General features: G+C 34.9%; 1 protein-coding gene across 1 annotated transcript; it reads right to left on the bottom strand.

Annotated features, from left to right (window-relative positions):
- Window positions 1-24,115: 24,115 nt before the first annotated feature.
- Window positions 24,116-24,914, bottom strand: LOC117092099 (60S ribosomal protein L10-like). The gene has a single exon (XM_033225298.1). It carries the CDS (start codon window positions 24,847-24,849, stop codon window positions 24,205-24,207), a length of 645 nt encoding a protein of 214 aa, XP_033081189.1. The 5' UTR covers window positions 24,850-24,914; the 3' UTR covers window positions 24,116-24,204.
- Window positions 24,915-25,564: the final 650 nt, after the last annotated feature.

Raw genomic sequence — 25,564 nt, 5'->3', positions numbered from 1 at the left:
AGAACTGAAACTCTAAATCATTTTTTTATTTTATTTTCAATTGACAAATAATTAAATATACCAAATTATTTTAATGAGCTTTTTTGTTTTTTTTAGAATTTTTTCAATGGTATATGTTGTTCTGTGTATAGTACAAAGCAGAAATTAAATTATACTTTTATACTAATTAGAAAATACAATTGTTTAGAAAATGCATTCTGTTATTCCCTGCTCCGGAATATAAGCTAAACAAGGACAGATTTTTATCTTTTGTTCCCTATGTTTTTCACAGCCTATAAACAGTTTCTGACTTAGCAATAACTAAATATTTGTTGAATAAGTACATACTGTTGAATGAATGAATGTGAACAAGGACTTACGTCTGAGTTCTTAGGAATTTGATTTACTGTTGCTTTGGTTTATTTTTTTCCCTATGTCAATAAAAATTTTTTACTATAATTATTTCACATTATGTTAATCATTTTTAAGATAACATTTCTACATACATTTTAGAATCAGAATAAAATTTCAGGGGAAGCAATATATCAAATTATTTGAAAAGCACCTATATCCTTATAATAGCAAACCTTTTCTGTAAGAGCATATTTCCAACTGTATTTAGAGCTTTATTTATGTATTTGTTATGCTAACAGTAAAGTTGCAGAAAACATAAAACATCCAAACTATTTTAAACAGAACAATTATTTAATTGCTAACAAATTACGGGAAGAGTTGGAGGAGCTATGTTTAGGCTAGATCTCCAGAAATGGCTCCTTGAACAAAATCACATTACTGACCTGGTGAACTTCTACCCTTGCCATAATCAGAAACTAGGTACAGAGGACATCCACAATCCCAGCCCCTGGCTTTATGATCACTACACTTTTGCCATTTTGCCTGGATCAGCAAGGTGATACCATAAATGTTAGCTTCAGGAGAACACCAGCTTTGCTGCGATCCAGAGATCAGAGAGCTGTTTTGAGAATTATTGGCTCCAGAGCCAAACTGGGTCTAAAAGAAATGCAACAGCAAAAAATAAATGCCTTGCACACTGGCAACATCCCCAATGGAATTTGACTCCAAATTCAAGTCCAAGTTCAGTTGGGTACAATGCTCAAATCCCAGTTTGAATGATAGAGCTTAAATATCTTCTGGAATCTAAACTGCAAAGGAATGTGAGAAATATGGTTTTCAGTTTTTATAAATTGATGCAATATAACAATGCACATTTAGAAGAAAATTTAAAAAGCGGTGGTTGACCTAATTTATCTTTCTGCTATACTCTATCAAAGACTTTTGTAATTATCTCTACAAATGTGTTATCTTTTGTTAGATTTCCTTCTCACATTTTTACTGTTTTTGTTCCTATTCTAAAATTGAACAAAATAAAAATAACATTTTCTAGTTTATTATAATGTCATCTATTGTATAATTATTTAATATCTAAAAATGGGAGAACTTATTGTTTCTGTTGTAAATCATGCTTAAAATATTCGTGTAGGTAACATTTCATGTATAAATAATGATCTTTTTACATTTTTATTATTTATTATTTATATGTTTATTTACTTGTGGTTTTTTTTTTTTTTGCACTGGTTTTGTATGTAAGATCTAAAATTAAAAATCTATATTTTGTTCTTCTTTGACATCTGGTAAAATCAAGGGGGACTTAAAATTGCCTAATTGCAATTCTCTTCCCCATTTTTTTTTCTATGGGTAAGTTCCCCAAGTAAAAATATCCACCTTCTTAAAGGGAACAGGCATAGTTTTTGCCTATTCCTGAATAGCAGGTTCAGTTCCCAGCAAGCCTGAAGAATTATTAAAACAAGACAATCTCATCCTTTACCAGGAACCAGAAAACATCCCAACCTACCCTCTTAATACTAAAAAGCTTGCCTCCCACATCTTCTAGTTGTTCATTCTCTTTCTGAGTGTAGCATCCATGCATCTCTCTGTGATATGCAGTGTAGTTTTCTCCCAGGCTCTGAGTGCATGTGACCAATAAACTGTCAGTCTACATCTGTATAGTGTCCAGTGGTTTCCGTCCAAGTCATCCGCATAGCACTAGGGCAGAAATATCTCCCTCAATAATAATGTGAATAGAATATGGTTAAAATATGTGTTGGCTTTCAATTCAGCTTGAAAACATAGGGTAAATGTGGTCTTTTTAATGAATCAAATTTCATTTTGAGAATCTCCTCCTTTTAATCTTAATAATTTGTTTTATTACTCATAGTTTACTTGAGTGCATGCTTTATTTCATTTCTTTTTTTTTTTTTTTTTTGAGGCGGAGTCTCAGTCGCCCAGGCTGGAGTGCAGTGGCCGGATCTCAGCTCACTGCAAGCTCCGCCTCCCGGGTTTACGCCATTCTCCTGCCTCAGCCTCCCCAGTAGCTGGGACTACAGGCGCCCGCCATCTCGCCCGGCTAGTTTTTTGTATTTTTAGTAGAGACGGGGTTTCACCGTGTTAGCCAGGATGGTCTCGATCTCCTGACCTCGTGATCCGCCCGTCTCGGCCTCCCAAAGTGCTGGGATTACAGGCTTGAGCCACCGCGACCGGCCTATTTCCTTTATTTCTTAAAGTGGATATCTATCTTGAATTTTCAAAAAATTTTATAATTGACATTATGAATTTTATTATATCCCATGCAGTTGATATTTGGTAGTTTTATTATCATTCAATTCTAAGTATATTCAAAAGCCCATTTTGATAACTTCTTTGACTCATGAGTTATATGGAAATATATTCTGCTTTTTTACACTTTCTTTGATATTTAAATCCAATCAAAATTCTACTATGGACAGAAAACACTGTATTTATAATATTGAATCTTTGAAATTTTTTGAGACTTGCTTTAAGGCTTTGTGGTTGTTCATATTTTGTAATTATTTTATGTAAGCTTTGAACTTATGTTTCTTCAAATTATTGTACACAGATTCTATACCTGCTTCTTAAATAACATATTAATTATATTTTTCAAATGTCTTATACATTTCCTAATTATTTCTACTTTATTGGTCAATACTTTAGAGAGACATGTTGAATTGTTCTATGATACATAGTTTCTTCTTATAATTCTAATCATTTGTCTTTATATATTGAGACCATAGAATTAACTGAAATTAAGTGTAAAATTATTAAATCTATCAGAATAATTGAAGCTTTCCAACTACTATACCCATATCTACTTCTAAAGACACTATTGAGTTTAATGTCTATTTTGTTATATTCATACAGTTATTCTAGCTTTATTTTGGTGAATACACACCAGCTGCATTTTTTTCCAAATAGTTTTATATAAGCTTTCTAAGCTCTTAAATTATAGATATTTCTCCTGTAAATTACATAATTCATATGGTAATTTGTTTCATTTCAAACTGATGATCTCTTCCTTTCAACTGATAAATTTTGTACTTTAATATTTATTATCATGACTGAAATATATGGCATTTTTAAGAATCACCTTACTTCCCATCTTTACCTGTAATGACTCTGTTAAGCTTTTTTCTCGCTTTTAAAAATATTTATTGACTCTTATTCTGTTTACTGATTTTTTTTCTTTCATTCAACTTCTATTATTGTTGAAAAGTGCAACAATGTATATTTAATTTAAATATTTGTTCTGGAAATTTTACATGGCTTAAATAGTGTAGATCAAGGTTAATCTATGCTTTAATCCTGCCACTCCTGTTTCCAAATAGGGACCTTACCACACTTTTATTTTATGATCAATTGTCCCTGCTCTAATGTCTTCCACACACTATACTAAGTGTTAGTGGTATAAAAAATATGTATATTTGACCTGATAATTGACTTGTTTAAAAATTTCTAATAACTCCCCAAATTTCTTTAACTTACCTAAGCTACTGAGGGTTGATAATACCCCTAATAAGATACAGCAAGAGAGTATTGTAAGATTCAGTCAATCATACTGTGTTCCACATTAACTAGCAGGTGTAATATTAATATATCTTTGCTTAGTCAAATTTTCCTTAAAGATTGTCTCAGATATCTCGAGAATTAAGAATCACAGAATACTAGATGAAGTTCTTCACTAGGTAATACTAAGATTTTTTTTTCTTTACAAATGTGGAGTTGGTGTTTAGCATGCCCATTACATGTTTATAAGTTGTAGTTACATCAGTTTGTGTTTAAAATAACATTGTGATAAAATAAATGCAAGACATCCCTAAAGTTATCATAGAAATTATCATTGATGAAAAATAGTCACTTCAGTAAAATAAAAATATTTACTTTCACAGAATTTAAAATAGAGAACATTTCATATCCCTATTCTCATTACATGTTAAAAATAAGAATATTTAGATTCAGCTAAAAGGCTGTCCAGACAAAAAGGCCACTGTTCTAATTTTCTAACTCCTTGTAAATGCAGGGTCAGCGTTGCCTAGGGTGTTATTTGCATGGTTGGATAAGGTGGGCAATTATATGATTAATTTAATGCTTAAGTTCAATAATCAATTTTGAATCTCTGTCCCAAAAAATCAACAACTGAAAGAAATCAAAAGACTTTAGAATGAAAAGTACTTTAAAGTCCAGTTTAGTCAACCATTTCTCCAATTTATGTATAAGACAGTTTATATTCAAAATAAGTAATCACTATTAGTAATTAATAAGTCTCAATTTGGCTGTAACTCTTCTATTCCCCTAGATTATTAAATATTGGCCATTAGCTGAATAAAATATTTTAGGTTTAATTTAATTAGCATGAGGCAGTGAATCATAACCACATCTCTTATTCTATATATTATTTATATTATACGCATGTACATGCACACATATATAAATCTAAAAATATACTATTCATTATAATCTGATAATATGATTTTTTTGATCACAAAGTTTCAAGCAACTATCATTTATATCCATCCTCCATACACAAAACATATATTCGGCTTGTAAGAATTGATTTTAGAGTCTCAAGTCTGGACTTCACATCAATTTCTCTTTACCTCCCTTTCTTATAATAGGCTACTAATTTCATCTTTTAAGGTATCTTTGCATTGTGCCTTTAAAATTGAACATATTCACTATGTTTTTGCTTTTTATTTCAAAGTGTAGAAATATGTTAAAGGGATAGTATTACAGTTTCCACAGAATTTTTTTATTTCTTGTAGTGATTTAAAAGTCTGACTCTGAGCTCCAGTCTGTCTGAAGCTAAAATATTAACCTGGATGCTTTCGGCCAAATTAGCTCAATTCCAGTCATTTATCAGTCACTTCAATTTAATATTTCATCAGTTCAAGGAGCTGCTCATTTGCCTCATATATTGGGGATTATGTCTGGATTCAGGGTAAGCTTAACACCATTGTGGAAGGATGCAACTGGCCTGTGTTCATGCTGATAAAAATATATCTATGGTTGTTTGGCACAATCTGAGGTGACTGCTCCAGGAAGCCTTTGCAGTCTTTTTCTGTTAATTCAGTTCTGTCTTGGCTTTTGCTGGAGCTAATCCCCTGACATCTTGTTGCATCTCCTATTTGATGTCAGCTTGGGATTCTTCCATACTAGCTTCTACAGTGACTTTGTCTCATGCTGCGGAAATGCTCTGTACCCCACTCTGCTCCACCCTAGTAGACTGGAATAGTTTACTCTCAGCCACATTCTGTCTCTTGCCAAGGACATATTTCCCCCCACTAAATATGTTCTTTAGAGCATTGAGAATATATTTTTTAACCATTAAGGGTCCTTTATCTTCTATTTCTTTGGCCCTCTGCTGCTGAGATATATCTGAAGTCCACTTCCACTGATTTTTATATTTACATTGACAGCATAAGCACATTTATGTGTAAAGCATTGTGGCTGCCTTCAGAGTCTTGAGCAAGAAAAAAGGTACAACCTATTTATTCTCAATTCTCCTAATTCAACTTTGTGTCTACTCATTTCCTTGAAAAGCAGGGCAACTATTATGCAATTGAAACAGGTTGGTCCTATGTTGAAGTATGAAACTTACCAGCTGATGTCTAAGTTTATTGAAGTAATTGAAGTTTAATTAAGTAAACTATTATTTCTTAAGATATCCTGTTACTCATACTTTTTCTTTATCAAGAATATTCCTATTACTTATTTCAGTAGATGTCCCTTCAGTGGCAAATTTGTGACATGATTTCCTCTTTCTCGGAATGTTCTCTGTACAATGAAGGTGAATACTGTAGCAATATCTAACTATATTGGCAGTGCCTCTCCTGTCATTGCTGAATGATCCAAAAGGAGAAAACAGGCCTGAGCTGAGACAATTGGATTCTGTCCCTTGGAAACGTAAGACATGGAAAAAAAGAAATTGAAATATACAAGGAGATGAGTCATACCATTGATGCTGGTACCATAAAGAGAATTTGCATACATTTCTGTTATGGATATATTCTGATACAGTTCTTGTTCATTCTTTTACCAAGATTTGTTTTATTTTCTTTTACTTTTTAAAAAATATCAGTTTTATTCTTTTTAATTCCCATTTTCTGTGTAACCTTATTTAAATTGAATTTCTCTCATTTACAATGTGATTTGTTCTGGCTAATGAATTATGAGCAGAACTGACAATGAGAACTTCTGGACTTAGGCAAAGAAAATGCTCCATATGACCCTCCTGTTCTCTGTTTCCAGGCTGCAGCATCCTGGAAGCCATTGTTGATAAGGGAGAGCCATCTTATCTCTGAGTCATCACATGGGAGGGAGCTGCCGTTAAGAAGTATTGAAAACACCGCTGACTTGGTATATGTGAGAAATAAACCTCCAATGTATTAAATTATTAGGAATTATTAGTTTGTTACTGCATCATAACCCACTATATCATGACTAATAAAACCACTTTCAATACTTAAAACAGTATATTTCTCCTGCCTGTCTGTTGTCGTGTATTTCATAATCTTTACAAAGATTGTGTTTTTGACCAAATTTCAGCCAGGATCCTCTGAATCCTCTTCTCAAATAGGCTGTAACCTTGACATGTAAAGATCTGAACAAAATACAAACATTGTTTCTAACACCTAAAAGCTACATCCCTGGAATAACCCTCAGCCCCCTTAAAGTGCCTACCTGAGAAAACTCCGTGCTACCAAAGGACTTGAATGTTTGTCAGTCAACACCTCAAGACAGGGCACCTGTCTCCCAGACTGTATGAGAAGGTAGGAGCCTAACTCTGATAACTCTCAGTTAACAGACCTGAAAAGGGGTTTCACAATGACTAACTCCCCACTCCTCCTTCTAATAACTTTTTATTTCCCTGACTCTGGTGAGCCCATGTTCATTACCTTTATTCGCTTGTACTCTTTCTAACATGCCCAGTTACCTCTATGAAAATCAAGTTGAATTCAGTTCATGCCGGACTCTTTGTCGCACTACACTAGTATATTACTGATTACAGCCTATCTTTACCACTTTCACTAGTGTTCAGCTTTATCTTTGACACTTTCTCCCTGGAATGTACTTTTCTGTTCCCTGTCTCCATCCTCACATCAGTCATCTGACTAACTAGCTATATATTAACTAGAATTGACCGTTGAACTACATGGGGGTTGGGGTGTTGACTGCCACACACTTAAAAATCCATGTATAACTTTAACTTCTCACATCTTAACTATTAATAACCTACTTTTACCAGAAGCCGTGCCAATAACATATACAGTTGATAAACACATATTATGCATGTTATATGTATATTATATACTGTATTATTATAAGAAAGTACAAAAGAGAAAATAAAATGTTATTAAGAAAATCATAAGGAAGAGAAAACATATTTACCCTTTATTGGGTGGAAGTGAATTATCATAAAGGTCCTCAACCTCATCATATCATCTTCATATTGAGTAGGTTGAGGAGGTGGAGGAAGGGCAGGGGTTGGTCTTTCTTTCTCAGGGGTGGCAGAGGTGAAATAACATTTCCTGATAAGTGGACTTGCACAGTTAAATCCTGTGTTGTTCAAGAGTCAACTGTTTATCTAAGGTCATGACTTTGAAGCTAGTCTTTGATAAAGCTCTGCCTGTCTCCCCACTCACCCAGGATGGGCTAGGTGACTTCTTGTATTTCCACTAAAGTGAATATTTGTCCCAATTACTATTGTTTGAATATATGTGTCCCTCCAAAATTCATATATTGCATCTTATACCCCAAGTTAATGGCATTAAGAGGCACCTTTTGGGAAGTGATTAAGTCATTAGGTTTCCACCATTATGAATTGGATTTATGCCCTTATAAATGAGGCTTCCAGAGAACTGCTTCACCCTTCCGTCTCTTCTGCCACATGAGGGCACAACATTTGTCCCTACTTTGTGTGTCTTTTTTTGCCATTTGAGGAGGACAAGAAGACATCATCACCAGACACCAATTTTTCTGATGTAACTCCAGCCTCCAGAACTGTGAGAAATAAATTTCGATTATTTACAAATTACCAAGCCTAAGGTATTATCTGCAGCAGCAAATGGACTAAGGCACTTTTTGTTTCACTAATTTCATAATATTGCAATTTTCCCATTTCTTGACTACTTCCACTACCAGACAGTAAACTCGATGTCACAAACGATTTATTACTCTGAGAAACTAGCATAGAGCTTGGTGATTACTGAATAGCTCTTAAACAAGCATAGGTTTGCAGCTAGTCATAAATAAAATAATGATTAAAACACTAAGAGCATAAAAATAAATATTTGCTGAATGAATAAATATATAATGACTATAAATTAGTACCACAATAGGCTATAAACCTCTTCTAACATTTACCAAAATTCATTATTAGATGGAAATAAAATCATCTAATTGAACCAAAGATACTTTCAGATATACCTGTGAGAGCCCTTAAAATTTAAACGTATAGTAAAATTTTGCTGAAAATAATGTTAAATAGCAAAGCATGCTGCTGTATTGGGGATGGGAATATTTTTAAGTAGTTTTATTCAGAAAAGAAGAATCATGTTATATTTGCCCCAAGAAGAAGGTGCTTTTTTACTTATTTATTTCTTATTTTTTATTTTTTTGAGACGGAGTCTCACTTTGTTGCCCAGGCTGGAGTGCAATGGCACGATCTTGGCTCACTGCAACCTCTGCCTCCCAGGTTCAAGTGATTCTCCTGCCTCCGCCCCCTGAGTAGCTGGGACTACAGGTGCCCGCCACCACGCCCAGATTTTTTTTTTTTTTTTTTGTATTTTTAGTAGAGACGGGGTTTCACCGTGTTAGCCAGGATGGTCTCGATCTCCTGACCTCGCAATCCGCCTGCCTCGGCCTCCAAAGTGCTGGGATTACAGGCGTGAGCCGCTGTGCCCAGCCAAGAAGAGTAATTTCTTAATTAACTCTGAGTTAAAAGCACCTTCTGGCCACGTGCAGTGGCTCACTCCTGTAATCCCAGCACTTTGGAAGGCCGAGACGGGCGGATCACTTGAGATGAGGAACTGGAGACTACCCTGGTCAATATGGCGAAACCCCGTCTCTACTAAAAATATAAAAATTTCTATATATATAATATATAATATATATTAAAGTATTTTAAATATTATTAAGGATATTTTCATTTATGAGGAATATAGTATAGAACTGTAGAATTCTTGTTGAGTCCTATTTTCATGGTGTATAATGGCTTCTAAAAATGACTTGGAGACTACTGTCTTTGTCATATAATGACAGACATACTTGTATTGTATTTTCTGCCTCTAAAACAGCCTGGTATTTATCATATGAGCCAATTCTGAGCCATAATTTCACTAACCTGTTCTGCTGCTAGAATGGAATGTCCAATATTTATGTACAGAAAGTTCATGTTTAATTGAAGCAAAGTCATATAAAAGCATTATGATAAATTCTCACAAAAAGATTCTTGAAAAAGAAGAAAAAAGATAAATTGTTAAAACATTTTTAAAAATAAGATATTGCATTTAAGACACCAACACACATCTTTGAAGACTCTCCAACAAGCGATTTAGGTCCTTTAGCATGAGTTTATTGCCATATCATTTCTTGAACTTAAAACATACATTTCTAAGTAAATTCATGCACCTTTCTTATTCACATGTGAACTGTTCTACTATATATTCTAAGGTACCCTGTACATTTTAAAGTTCTGTAAGAGGGAAATCTGTACTTAACCAGTTTAAATATACTATTTTATATTATCCGTAGTCATCGCTGCCAACAGGTTATTAGCTCTGTGAATGCAAGTGTGAGAATTTACGGTGGTTCACTTTTATGACTTAAATAATTAACAATGAAGAATAATCCCCACCCAATGTCTTATTTAAGTTTTTATGAAAACAAACTTTAAGAGAAAGTCTTGAATACGGTCTTGGGAGGTGACACCAGGAGGAACAAGTGAGGCAATGGGAAACATGAAAGAGGGAAGGGGAAAAGCCAATAATATGTGCATTAATGATTGGATTGTTCTGTCTTATACTGCCTCAGAATTGTCCCACCAGAATACAGTGAATCTGGGTTATCCACATCTTGTCCTTCAGGAGCTGAGGATTACTTTGGAGTCATTAATTCCATCTTATATACGTTTTTTTCAAGCAAGCTGCAATGTTTTTGGAAAAAGTCCTTAGAGGAGCAGTGGGAAAGTGTAAGCATGAAAGCTACACTGGCTGCAGGCAAACTCAGAGGAAGAAATGAATGTGATCTTCTACATTTTGTACAGATCCTGGGTGTTTCAATAGGTGAATGACATGAAAATATAATGATGCATATCAAATCCAAATCAATACTCTAGCTTTCAAATTGCATTAAAGGCCAATCAAAATTCCTGCAGATATATCCTGAATCACTATTTTCAACCAATATCACATTGATTTGTGACAGTCTTTCTCAATATTATTAAGTACTTCATAAATATTATTTAGTTCAATTAAGTGGTTATGCTTTAGTCCCTAAGTAAACTAGTTCAGGACAGAATATTTAAACGTATTTAATAAAGAAGCACAAGTTATTATGTGCAGACGAATCAGTAAAAGTTGTGATTAACATTGAAGAACCCCTATATCAGTTTGCTCTTGACAAGATTTTGTTTACCCTGTGTTAGTGCAAAATAAATTGACTTTTCAAAAAGTAATGTAGTTTAGCAGAAAACACTCAACAGGTACTCAAGAATCAGATTTATCTTCCAGATTCTAAACTAGATGCAGTTTATAAATCACAAATGGCTGTGATGATGGGGTTGGGAGCAAGTGGGATTATTTTTCCTCCCCATGAAATGAAAAAAAAATGCTGAATTAGAAAATCTTAGGTTTGTTTCCAACTCTCTTATCCCATGCTTATGAATGAATGTTTGCAAAGTAATACATTCCTCTGTTTCTGCAAATAAGTAGATATCTTCTTCCTTTCTTACCTTATAGTATCGTTGTGAACTTTAACGAGAAGGTCTGGATCTGAAGCAAATTTCCAGTGGTACAACAAACTGTGCATGGTAGATATTGTTGAAATACATAAAAGAAGATACCTAAACAATTATATTGCTTCTTTATGACTTCTTTTTGTTAAAATAATAATTTAAAATACACTTTATTTCTGATTTATTTTTCCTTGACTAAATTAGAGTTAGAAGTAAGTAGTTTACTGGTTAAGATTCCAGAAGAATCCCACTATGTTACACAGACAAAAGCATATACATATTTGGTTTTTTTAGAAAGATAGAAAGTGAAATTTGATTAACAATAAAACAATAACTTTTAGCATCATTTCAGTAAATCAGTACTTAGTTTTGTTGTTGATTACATAAAAAAGATTCACACAGTAGGATATAATTTTAAAAGTGTTAAAATTTGCATTCATTAGAGTTGCAGTGGCTAATCAAGAAATTTCCAATTAAACACCACTTCAGCTGCATTTTCATCAACTATGAGAACTGTCTACATAGTTAATGATAAAATTTCAGACTGCACCAAACTATTCTTGATCTGCTGTGGTCTGAATATTTCTATCTTATAATTTTGTTATCTCTCTTTGAGGGTAGGATCTGTGTCTTTTATATTTTTGATTACTTGTTATATCTTCACATATAAACAAGAAATGGCAGAAAATACATATTTTTTGTTTCAAAGAAATTTATGACATAAATATCCTTATATTTGACAAGCAAATTGTGTTGATTGAAATGACTCTTAAAGGTGTTCTACCCAAATTTTCATTTTCTATTAAGAAACTTGAGACCTAGAATGGTGAAATTTTTCAAGAAAGAAGAAAGGAGAGCTGAACTAGAACCTAGCTCTCCTCAATATCATTCAGTTATCAGTTTATTGCACTGAATTTCCGTTGTAGTCATTAGTCAGTAAATGTATTTTGTCTGCATTCTCCTAAGTACCAAAGTAGATACCAATAAATTATATTAAAGATAAATTACAATGCGTTTGTATAAAGAAGTGGTAATTCTGCCTTATTCTACTCAGTATTAATCTGCTCATGTCTCAACTATTAGCCCCATTTGATTTGGAATTTTTGTTAATGAGCTATCTTAATTTCTTATTCCCATATCTTAAATTGGTACACACTTAAAATTTTTAATGACAAAATTGTGAAGTAGGAAAATATTTTGTTCAACTAGTGCTTTATGAAAAGCTCTGTGTCACCCTTTAGGTGAGACTTCCAGATGGCTAGGAACCTGCAATTCTTCTTTATCCATGGGACAGAGATGTGTAAGCCATTATATTCTATATGAGGAATGTAAGTATTACGAACATGGTCATGGACTCCACAATACGACTGCCTCATCCTAGCCTTGACTCTCTCACTTGGTAAATATAGACTTTGCTCAAATTATCTATTCTGTCTGTGCCTCACTTTTCTCTTTGGGCTTCAATTTCCTTATACAGTTACTATAAGCAGTAAGTTGGTTAATTTGTGCAAAGATGATACTATGTACTAAACATTCTTTAGTAGGCAATACATAAAAATAAACTTTTCAAACCTGATCTATGGATTAAGACTGCTTTCCAATTTTTAATTGCAATAATGTGAATACAAAAGTTTGTCAAAAGGTTCAACTTTTAAAAGCTATCTTTAGGCTGGGCGCCGTGGTTCCTGCCTGTAATCCCAGCACTGTGGGAGGCCGAAGTGGGCGGATCACTAGGTCAGGAGATCGAGACCATCCTGGCTAACACGGTAAAACTCTGTCTCTACTTAAAATACATAAAAAAGCTGTGTGTGGTGGCAGGTGCCTGTAGTCTCAGCTATTTGGGAGGCTAAGGCAGGAGAATGGTGTGAACCTGGGAGGCCAAGCTTGCAGTGAGCCAAGATGGCTCTACTCCATTCCAGCCTGGGCAACATAGCAAGATGCTGTCTCAGGAAAAAACAAACAAACAAACAAAAAAACCCTATATTTAAGTATTCAAGAATTTCCCAAGTATGGTTCCCAAGTATGGTTTCTTCTTGTGGTTGAGTATAGTGGTTTTCATTATTGTGTGTGTTTGTTGATCAGTGAATTTGTTGGGCTAATTCTATAATATCTATATTATTTTTCATGTGCAACCACTGATGTCTTTGCTTAGTTAGCCTAGTAATCATTAAATTACTGGACAAAAATAGGCACCAAGTATGGTGCCTATTAAAACTAGTACCTTAGTAGCATCTGGATGGGGAAGATGGATTTAGAGATCTCCAGGACCCCCATTATTAGAGAATTATCATTTTCTAACTTTGCAGCTTGTTGAAGAGCTCTATTGTTAGAACTTGTTATTATTTTATCTAACTTTGAGTTAACTTTTTTCAAATAGCCTTATTCTCAGGGAACTTGTCAAAACCAAGAAACAAGAATTATTTAATATGAAAACTCTGTGACAGTGTTACCAGTTAATTGAAGAAGACATTGGCCAGAAAAAAAAGTTTGGAAATGGCTGCACCTGGGAAATTTTTATAGACTCAACAAATTCCTGGGAACATAAAAGGCCATGAACATTTGAAGTGTTGTGTAGAAACCAAGAAAAGACCTGAGAAGACCTTAATTTCTCAATTCTGATTGACCTTAAGGTAATGCTCAAGTGGGAAATAGAGGCTAAAACAGGGTGATAAACTGCCTTTCAGAGCACAGAGACTTGTCTCAACATACACTCATAATCACTCAGCTGGCTAAAATACATATTGGCTTAATATAGTTAACAGAAATTTTTGTCCAGTAATTTAATGATTACTAGGCTAATTAAGCAAAGACATCAGTGGTTGCACATGCAAAACAATATAGATATTACAGAATTAGCCCAACAAATTCACTGAACAACAAACACACACAATAATGAAAACCACTACACCCAACCACAAGAAGAAACCCTGTGAGGAAATTTGATTTAAAATGTTATACTTTTAAAACAACAACAAAAAGTTAAACAAAAAATAGAAAAATTTGTCCTGTACACATGATAGAAAGCAGTTAATAGAATTATCCCTGAGGAAGCCCAAATGTTGAATGAACCAAACAAATAATTTAAAATATCCTTAAAACAGCAATCACGCAAAATGATTAAAGTATAACAATGATATCTCACTCAATCGAGAATATGAATACAGGAATAGAATTATAAAAAATAAGCAAACATAAATTCTGGAGGTGAAAATTTCAGTAATTGAAATGAAAAATTTCCTAGAAAGTCTCAATAGAAAAATAACAGAAAAGTTTGAAGTTAGTTGAGGTTGGTTCATGAGGTTTAAGGAAAGAAGCCATCTCCTTAAGATAAAAGTGTAAGATGAAGCAGCAAGTGCCTGTCTTGGTGTTGCAGCAAGTTATCCAGATCTACCTAAGCAATTATCTTGTCATCAGTTATACAAAGATGACTGCACTAAACAATAGATTGTCAATATAGTAATACATGAAGCAGCAATATAGCAGAAAAATATGTCATCTAAGACTTTCATAGCTAGAGAGAGGAAGTCAATATTTGGTTCAAAGTTTAAAACAATAGGCTGGCTGTCTTGTTAAGGGCTAAGCAACTGCTAACTTTAACTTAAAACCAATGCTCATTTACAATTCCAAAAATTATTGAGCTCTTAAAAATTAGCTAAATCTACGATGCCTGTGCTCTATACATGGAACAACAAAGTCATGGTGACAGCATATCTGTTTACAGCATAGGGTTTACTGAATATTTTAAGCCCATGATTGTGACCTACTGCTCAGAAAAAAAAAATAATAATAATAATAATAACTTATTTTAAAGTATTACTGCTCATTGACAATGCACCTGGTTACCCAAGAGCACTGGTGAAAATGTACAAATTGTTCAGTATTTTCATGCCTTCTAACACAACATCCATCTTGCAGTCAATGGATCAAGGATTTAGACTTTCACATCTTATTATTTAAGAATAACAGGTTGAAAGAAGGTAGCTGCCATAGATTATAATTCATCTGATCAATCTGAGAAAAGCACATTGAAAATTATCTGGAAAGAATTTACATTGTAAATGCCGAACGCGGCGGCTCATGCCTGTAATCCCAACACTTTGGGAGGCCGAGGCGGGCGGATCACAAGGTCAGGAGTTTGAGATCAGCCTGGCCAATATGATGAAACCACATCTCTACTAAAAATACAAAAATTAGTCAAGCATGGTGGTGCGCGCCTGTAGTCCCAGCTACTCGGAATGCTGAGGTAGAAGAATTGCTTGAATCCGGGAGGCAGAGGTTGCAGTGAACCGAGATTGTGCCACTGCACTCCAGCCTGGGTGACAGAGCAAGACTCAGAAAAAAAATATTTGAGATTCATGCGAGGAGATCAAAATATGAACATTCACATGAGTTTGGAAGAAGCTGATTCCAGTCCACATAAATGACTTTGAAGGGTTCAGAACTTAAGTAGAGGATGTAACTGCAGATATGAAGAAAATAGCAAGAGAACTTGATTTTAAAATTGGAGCCTGAAGGTATTCCCGCACTGCTACAATTTTGTGATAAAACTTGAACAGATGCAGAATTGCTTCTTAGGGATGAGCAAGTGAAGTAGTTTCTTTATTTGATGTAAAACTTAACCAGTACATTCAAGAAGCTTAATAAACTCAAAGTAGTATAAACACAGAGATCAACACCTAGACACAATCAGAGTCAAGTTGTGGAAATTCAGTAACATAGAGTGAATCATAAAAGATTCAAGAGAAAGTGTGAGGGGATGCTTGTAAGATTAGCAGCTAACTTCTTGTCAGAAAACAAGGAGACCAGAATGCTGTGGAATTAGTCCAAGTACTGAAACAAAACAAAACAACTATGAAGCACTGGTTATATATCTATTATAACTGTCCTTTAAAACTAAAAATAAATTAACACATGCATTGATAAACAAAAGCTATGAAATCTTGTAAGTTGTAGAATTGGCCTAGAAGAAATATTAAAGGCTTTCCTCAGGCTCAATTGAAAAGACCCTAAACAATAACTCAGTTCACATGGAGAAGTAAATTACTTGAGTAAATGTAACTGAACTGTTAATAAAAACGTGTTTTCTTTATAATTTTTTCTACTCTTATCTGATATAAGAGACAATGGCACAAAGCAATAATTATATAACTATTGATGGTCATAAAAATGTATAAAAATTTAGTTTACATGGCAATAACAGAACAAAAGGACCTGGAAGGAATGTAATTGCCATGGAGCAAAATTATCATGTACTATTTAAGATTAGTTGATATTAATCAGAACTATATTGTTTTAACTTAAAATATGATTCACAATCCCCAGGACAACCACTAAGAAAACAGAGCAAAAGAGAACAATATATCAAATGAAACAATAATGAAATTAATGTGGTATATAAGGAATATCCATTTAACAGAAAATAAGTCAATTATTAAAGAAGAGTGAAATAAAAACACATCAGACACATATAAAACAAATTAGAAAATGACAGACAAAAATCCTACCTTATTAGTATTGCATTAAACATAACAACTGAGACACCAAATCAAAAGTAAAGGATGAGCAGAATGTATCTTAAAAAGTACAAATTTTGTATTGTCTACAAGAGTTTCTCTTTAACATAAACAAATAGGTTGAAAAAAGACATTAAAATTTTGAAAATATATGCACCTAACAACAAAAAACCCAAAACATGGAATAGAAACTGATGGAATTGAAGAAAGAAGTAGAAAATTCAACATTCTAAATAGTTGGATACTTAAATATGTCAATTTCATAGCAGAAATACTAGGCAAAATATCAGTAAGAAAACAGAACACGTGAACGACACTGTAAACAAACTAGATCTAACAAATATCTACACAATGTTTCACCCTCAGAAAAATAAAGGAAGGAAGGAGAGAACAAGGGAAGGGAAGGGAAGGGGGAGGGGAGAGAGGAAGGAAGGAAGGAAGGAAGGAAGGAAGAAAGAAGGAAGGAAGGAAAAGAAAGAAAAGAATGCACATTTTTCTCAGGAGCAGATGGAACTTTCTTTGGAATAGAGTATACTGAAATATAAAACAAATATTATTAAATCTCAAAGAATTGAATAATATAATTTTTTTTCTGATCATAGTGAAATTAAATTAAAACAGTACAAGACAAAGAAATTTGGGAAATGTGTGAACTTAAGCAAAACCCTCCTAAATAATTAATGGCTAAAAGAATAAATCACAAGGAATATTAGAACATATTTGAGATAAGTAAAACATAATATATTTTTAAAATATGATATATTTAAACTTATGGTGTGTTGTTATAATAGTGTTTAGAGGAAAATTTCTAACTGAAAATGGCAACACTAAAAAAGAGAGATCTCAAATCTTTGACGTCAGCTCTCGTTTTAAGAAACTTATTGTAGCACACTATACCAAAAACAAGCAAGAGAAAGAAAATAATAAAAACCAGAGCTCAAGTAAATAAGACAGAGAACAGAAAAATAATATCAACAAACTCAAATATGGTTCAAAATGTACTAATTTTTACATAGACACACCAAGAAGAAAGAGAAACACCCAAATTACTGAAATCAGAAATAGAAAAGAATATCACTAAGAGACTTACAGAAATAAAAATGAACACAAAAAAATAAAATGAATGATTGTGTGCCTGAAATGTTAAAAAGTATTAAAAAATTGACAAAGTTTTAGAAGACACAAAGAAATTGACAGAAAGTGATATAAAATATATGACTATATCTATGATGAGTGAATTATTAAGCAAAAATACTTCCTATAAAAAGATTCCAGGCCCAGATGGCTTTTTTTGGTGAATTCTAATACTTTTAACAACAAAAATGCCAATCATCACATAAACTTTTAGAATATAAAAGAAGTGTGAACTTTAAAAATTTGTTGTATGAGGCTAGTATTATGTTTCCCTGATACCAAACTTGAGAAACACATCATGGAAAGAGAAAGATGTATGCCAAGTTTCTTTATGAATATATATGCAAAAATCCTTATCTAAATATGATCAAACTGAATTCACACAATGTAAAATAGATTATATGCTAAGATCAAGTAGAATTTACCTGAGAAAGACAAGCATTATTTAACATTAAAGAACGATTAATGTAATACAAATATTAAATAAATAAATAAATAAAAACCAGCACGACTATCTCAGTAGATTTTTTAAAAAAGTATTTTAAAAATTCAGTATGCTTTTATGATAAAAGCATTCAACAAACCGGGAATAAGTGAACACTTGTTCAACCTAATAAAGGCAAAACTTATTGGCTAGTATACTTATTGGTGAAATACTCAAAGCTTACCATAAGATCAGTAACAAAACTTTATGTCAATGTTTTACTGGAGGTTCTATTCAGGGAAATGAGGCATAAAAATGAAATAATAGGCATACAAAAAATAGAAAATCATATTTATTTCCAGATGGTATAATCCTGTATATGAAAAATCTGAAGGAATCCACTAAAGTACTTACTATTAAACAAGTTCAGCAAGATTAAAGGGCATAGGATCAATATACAAAAATCTGTTGGAAGATTTTGCATATAAGCTTGAAATTTGCTACTCTCATCCCAACAGGTAAGAGACTGAACAAACTGAAAAATTAATTTCTTTTCGGATCCATAAGAGATGGACAGAAAAAAGGCAAACTGCTGTTCCCATGATTGAAGAAAAAGATAGGCAAACAAATGGAGTCATGGCCAACCAGAGTAGAGAATCACAAGCAGAAACAACCACAGGAACTAGTGCCAGGGTAGGAAAACCTAAATTGTAGTTAAGAAATTGTTAGACAATCTTTAGATAATCTGAATATTAACAATTTCAAAGGAACCAGTCATAGTGGGGCTACCACAATTTTGTGAGTTCTACCTCCAGGATAACAACCAGGTTCTCACAGGAAATACTAGACAAAAAACCCCGACTGTTTCTGGCAACAGGGATGGGGTTGGAGGAGGTTTCATTTTGAAATATGCTAGATCATTCTGTTCTTCTTAATAAGACCTAGCATGAGCCACTGTGCCTGGCCAGCAATAACCTTTTATGTGGGAGAAGAGATACTCAACTTCAGTTCACTCTAGCCCCTTATTTGGCAGAGAGGAAATATCCAACTCTAGTCCACACTAACCATTCTGTTGCACCTAAGAAGGAAAACCCAGAAGTACATGTGAAGTTCATCGTCAAGAGGCATAGGCTTACTAAAAGACTAGGACCAAATCACAGTACTCCCCTATTGCACACCTTACCATCACATTGCTAAATATTTATTTATTTTATTTTATTTTATTTATTTATTTATTTATTTATTTATTTTATTATACATTAAGTTCTAGGGTACATGTGCATAACGTGCAGGTTTGTTACATATGTATACTTATGCCATGTTGGTGTGCTGCACCCATCAACTCGTCAGCACCCATCAATTCATCATTTATATCATGTATAACTCCCCAATGCAATCCCTCCCTCCTCCCCCCTCCCCATGATAGGCCCCAGTGTATGATGTTCCCCTTCCTGAGTCCAAGTGATCTCATTGTTCAGTTTCCACCTATGAGTGAGAACATGCAGTGTTTGGTTTTCTCTTCTTGTGATAGTTTGCTAAGAATGATGGTTTCCAGCTGCATCTATGTCCCTACAAAGGACGCAAACTCATCCTTTTTTCTGGCTGCATAGTATTCCATGGTGTATATGTGCCACATTTTCTTAATCCAGTCTGTCACTGATGGACATTTGGGTTGATTCCAAGTCTTTGCTATTGTGAATAGTGCTGCAATAAACATACGTGTGCATGTGTCTTTGTAGTAGAATAATTTATAATCCTTTGGGTATATACCCAGTAGTGGGATGGCTGGGTCATATGGTACATCTAGTTCTAGATCCTTGAGGAATTGCCATACTGTTTTCCATAATGGTTGAACTAGTTTACAATCCCACCAACAGTGTAAAAGTGTTCCTATTTCTCCACATCCTCTCCAACACCTGTTGTTTCCTGACTTTTTAATGATTGCCATTCTAACTGGTGTGAGATGGTATCTCATTGTGGTTTTGATTTGCATTTCTCTGATGGCCAGTGATGATGAGCATTTTTTCATGTGTCTGTTGGCTGTATGAATGTCTTCTTTTGAGAAATGTCTGTTCATATCTTTTCCCCACTTTTCGATGGGGTTGTTTGTTTTTTTCTTGTATATTTGTTTGAGTTCTTTGTAGATTCTGGATATTAGCCCTTTGTCAGATAAGTAGGTTGCAAAAATTTTCTCCCATTCTGTAGGTTGCCTGTTCACTCTGATGGTAGTTTCTTTTGCTGTGCAAAAGCTCTTTAGTTTAATTAGATCCCATTTTTCAATTTTGGCTTTTGCTGCCGTTGCTTTTGGTGTTTTAGACATGAAGTCCTTGCCCATGCCTATGTCCTGAATGGTACTACCTAGATTTTCTTCTAGGGTTTTTATGGTATTAGGTCTAACATTTAAGTCTCTAATCCATCTTGAATTAATCTTCATATAAGGGGTAAGGAAAGGATCCAGTTTCAGCTTTCTACTTATGGCTAGCCAATTTTCCCAGCACCATTTACTGAATAGGGAATCCTTTCCCCATTTCTTGTTTCTCTCAGGTTTGTCAAAGATCAGATGGCTGTAGATGTGTGGTATTACTTCTGAGGACTCTGTTCTGTTCCATTGGTCTATTTCTCTGTTTTGGTAACAGTACCATGCTGTTTTGGTTACTGTAGCCTTGTAGTATAGTTTGAAGTCAGGTAGCATGATGCCTCAAGCTTTGTCCTTTTGACTTAGGATTGTCTTGGCAATTCGGGCTCTTTTTTGGTTCCATATGAACTTTAAAGCAGTTTTTTACAATTCTGTGAAGAAACTCATTGGTAGCTTGATGGGGATGGCATTGAATCTATAAATAACCTTGGGCAGTATGGCCATTTTCACGATATTGATTCTTCCTATCCATGAACATGGTATGTTCTTCCATTTGTTTGTGTCCTCTTTGATTTCACTGAGCAGTGATTTGTAATTCTCCCTGAAGAGGTCCTTTACATCCCTTGTAAGCTGGATTCCTAGGTATTTTATTCTCTTTGAAGCAATTGTGAATGGAAGTTCATTCCTGATTTGGCTCTCTGCTTGTCTGTTACTGGTGTATAAGAATGCTTGTGATTTTTGCACATTAATTTTGTATCCTGAGACTTTGCTGAAGTTGCTTATCAGCTTCAGGAGATTTTGGGCTGAGACGATGGGGTTTTCTAAATATACAATCATGTCATCTGCAAACAGGGACAATTTGACTTCTTCTTTTCCTAACTGGATACCCTTGATTTCTTTCTCTTGCCTGATTGCCCTAGCCAGAACTTCCAACACTATGTTGAATAGGAGTGGTGAGAGAGGGCATCCTTGTCTTGTGCCAGTTTTCAAAGGGAATTTTTCCAGTTTTTGCCCATTCAGTATGATATTGGCTGTGGGTTTGTCATAAATAGCTCTTATTATTTTGAGGTACGTTCCATCAATACCGAATTTATTGAGCGTTTTTAGCATGAAGGGCTGTTGAATTTTGTCAAAAGCCTTTTCTGCATCTATTGAGATAATCATGTGGTTCTTGTCTTTGGTTCTGTTTATACGCTGGATTACGTTTATTGATTTGCGAATGTTGAACCAGCCTTGCATCCCAGGGATGAAGCCCACTTGATCATGGTGGATAAGCTTTTTGATGTGCTGCTGAATCCGGTTGCCAGTATTTTATTGAGAATTTTTGCATCGATGTTCATCAGGGATATTGGTCTAAAATTCTCTTTTTTTGTTGTGTCTCTGCCAGGCTTTGGTATCAGGATGATGTTGGCCTCATAAAATGAGTTAGGGAGGATTCCCTCTTTTTCTATTGATTGGAATAGTTTCAGAAGGAATGGTACCAGCTCCTCCTTGTACCTCTGGTAGAATTCAGCTGTGAATCCATCTGGTCCTGGACTTTTTTTGGTTGGTAGGCTATTAATAGTTGCCTCAATTTCAGAGCCTGCTATTGGTCTCTTCAGGGATTCAACTTCTTCCTGGTTTAGTCTTGGGAGAGTGTAAGTGTCCAGGAAATTATCCATTTCTTCTAGATTTTCTAGTTGATTTGCGTAGAGGCGTTTATAGTATTCTCTGATGGTTGTTTGTATTTCTGTGGGGTCAGTGGTGATATCCCCTTTATCATTTTTTATTGCGTCTATTTGATTCCTCTCTCTTTTCTTCTTTATTAGTCTTGCTAGTGGTCTGTCAATTTTGTTGATCTTTTCAAAAAACCAACTCCTGGATTCATTGATTTTTTGGAGGGTTTTTTGTGTCTCTATCTCCTTCAGTTCTGCTCTGATCTTAGTTATTTCTTGCCTTCTGCTAGCTTTTGAATGTGTTTGCTCTTGCCTCTCTAGTTCTTTTAATTGTGATGTTAGAGTGTCCATTTTAGATCTTTCCTGCTTTCTCTTGTGGGCATTTAGTGCTATAAATTTCCCTCTACACACTGCTTTAAATGTGTCCCAGAGATTCTGGTATGTTGTATCTTTGTTCTCATTGGTTTCAAAGAACATCTTTATTTCTGCTTTCATTTCGTTATGTACCCAGTAGTCATTCAGGAGCAGGTTGTTCAGTTTCCATGTAGTTGAGCGGTTTGGATTGAGTTTCTTAGTCCTGAGTTCTAGTTTGATTGCACTGTGGTCTGAGAGACAGTTTGTTATAATTTCTGTTCTTTGACACTTGCTGAGGAGTGCTTTACTTCCAATTATGTGGTCAATTTTGGAACAAGTGCGATGTGGTGCTGAGAAGAATGTATATTCTGTTGATTTGCGGTGGAGAGTTCTATAGATGTCTATGAGGTCCGCTTGGTGCAGAGATGAGTTCAATTCCTGGATATCCTTGTTAACTTTCTGTCTCGTTGATCTGTCTAATGTTGACAGTGGAGTGTTGAAGTCTCCCATTATTATTGTATGGGAGTCTAAGTCTCTTTGTAGGTCTCTAAGGACTTGCTTTATGAATCTGGGTGCTCCCATATTGGGTGCATATATATTTAGGAGAGTTAGCTCTTCCTGTTGAATTGATCCCTTTACCATTATGTAATGGCCTTCTTTGTCTCTTTTGATCTTTGATGGTTTAAAGTCTGTTTTATCAGAGACTAGGATTGCAAGCCCTGCTTTTTTTTTGTTCTCCATTTGCTTGGTAGATCTTCCTCCATCCCTTTATTTTGAGCCTATGTATGTCTCTGCATGTGAGATGGGTCTCCTGAATACAGCAGACTGATGGGTCTTGACTGTTTATCCAGTTTGCCAGTCTGTGTCTTTTAATTGGAGCATTTAGTCCATTTACATTTCAGGTTAATATTGTTATGTGTGAACTTGATCCTGTCATTATGACATTAACTGGTTATTTTGCTCGTTAGTTGATGTAGTTTCTTCCTAGCCTCGATGGTCTTTACATTTTGGCATGTTTTTGCAATGGCTGGTGCCGGTTGTTCCTTTCCATGTTTAGGGCTTCCTTCAGGGTCTCTTGTAAGGCAGGCCTGGTGGTGACAAAATCTCTAAGCATTTGCTTATCTGTAAAGGTTTGTATTTCTCCTTCACTTATGAAACTTAGTTTGGCTGGATATGAAATTCTGGGTTGAAAATTTTTTCTTTAAGAACGTTGAATATTGGCCCCCACTCTCTTCTGGCTTGTAGAGTTTCTGCCGAGAGATCTGCTGTTAGTCTGTTGGGCTTCCCTTTGTGGGTAACCCGACCTTTCTCTCTGGGTGCCCTTAAGATTTTTTCTTTCATTTCAACTTTGGGGAATCTGGCAATTATGTGTCCTTTTTTTTTTTTTTTTTTTTTTTTTTTTTTTTTTTTGGATAGGAAGTAGAATTTATTGGTATTAAGTGGGGGCAGCATATTGGAAGCCCTCATGAGTGCAGGGCCTGCCATTTGTCCAGAGGACCACGATTGGGGATGTACTTGACCCCACAGCCATCTGGGATGAGCCGCTTTTCAGCCACCATGTCTCCAAATTCATCAGCATTGAAGTTGGTGAAGCCCCACTTCTTTGAGATGTGGATCTTCTGGCGGCCAGGAAACTTGAACTTGGCCCTGCACAGGGCCTCCATCACATGCTCCTTGTTCTGCAGCTTGGTGCGGATGGACATGATAACTTGGCCAATGTGAACCCTGGCCACAGTGCCCTGGGGCTTTCCAAGAGCACCTCGCATGCCTGTTTGGAGCCTGTCAGCCCCAGCACAGGACAACATCTTGTTGATGTGGATGACGTGGAAGGGGTGGAGCCACAGGCGGATATGGAAGCCATCCTTGCCACAACTTTTTACCATGTACTTATTGGCACAAATTCGGGCAGCCTCCAGGGCTTCTGAGGACAGCTGCTCATATTCATCTGACACCATGTGGCCACAGAGCGGAAACTCATCCACTTTTGCCTTCTTCTGCCCCAGGTCAAAGATGCGAATGTTGGCATCAGGGACACCTCGGCAGAAGCGAGACTTTGGGTACGGCTTGTTCTTACAATACCGGTAACAACGGGTGGGGCGGCGGCCCATGGCGACACCGGGATCTTCAGTGGCGCGCCGAAGGGAAAGAGACGCTAAATATTTATTAGCCGCAGTTCCTTTTACACATTATATTATATTCAGCTATCAGGAAGAAAAAATGCCAGGCATACTACAAGAAAAAAAAAAAAATACAGTTTGAAGAGACAGAGCAAGCATCAGAACCAGATATGGTAGAATTGTTGACATCAGATTGAGAATTTAAAATAGCTGCAATTAATATGCTAAAGGCTCTAGGGATGAAATAGATAGCATGCAAAAACAGGTAGAAAATATAAGTAGAGATATGAAAATCTTAAGAAAGATTCAAACAGAAATGCTAGAGATCAAAAACACTGTAACAGGAATAAAGTATACCTTTGAAGATCATATTAGTAAATAGGACAAAACTAAGAAATGAATCTGCAAAACTGAGGCTATTTTAATAGAAAATTTAGAGTAATTTACACATAATAAGAATACTAGAAGGGGAGTAAAGGAGAACATAGAAGAAATATTTGAAACAATAATGGTTGAGAATATGTCCAAATTAATATCAGCCATCAACAAAGATCCAGGAAACTCAGAAAATGTCAAGCAGGATAAATAAACCAAAACAAAACATACGAACAAACAAAAAAATTTACATCTAGATATGGCATTTTCAAGATTAAAAAAAAAGATCTAAAAGAAGCCAGAGTGGAAAAAAAAAAAAATAGAAAACACC

The sequence above is a fragment of the Trachypithecus francoisi genome, unplaced genomic scaffold, assembly GCF_009764315.1.
Source record: "Trachypithecus francoisi isolate TF-2019V2 unplaced genomic scaffold, Tfra_2.0 Lachesis_group12, whole genome shotgun sequence".
NCBI lineage: Eukaryota > Metazoa > Chordata > Mammalia > Primates > Cercopithecidae > Trachypithecus > Trachypithecus francoisi.
The sequence above is the reverse complement of the archived record's forward strand: the minus strand, read 5'-3'. Positions and strand labels throughout refer to the sequence as shown.

Bases quoted from the DNA above. Each gene is read 5' to 3' on its own strand.
- LOC117092099 (XM_033225298.1), bottom strand. From the start codon at position 24,849: ATGGGCCGCCGCCCCACCCGTTGTTACCGGTATTGTAAGAACAAGCCG.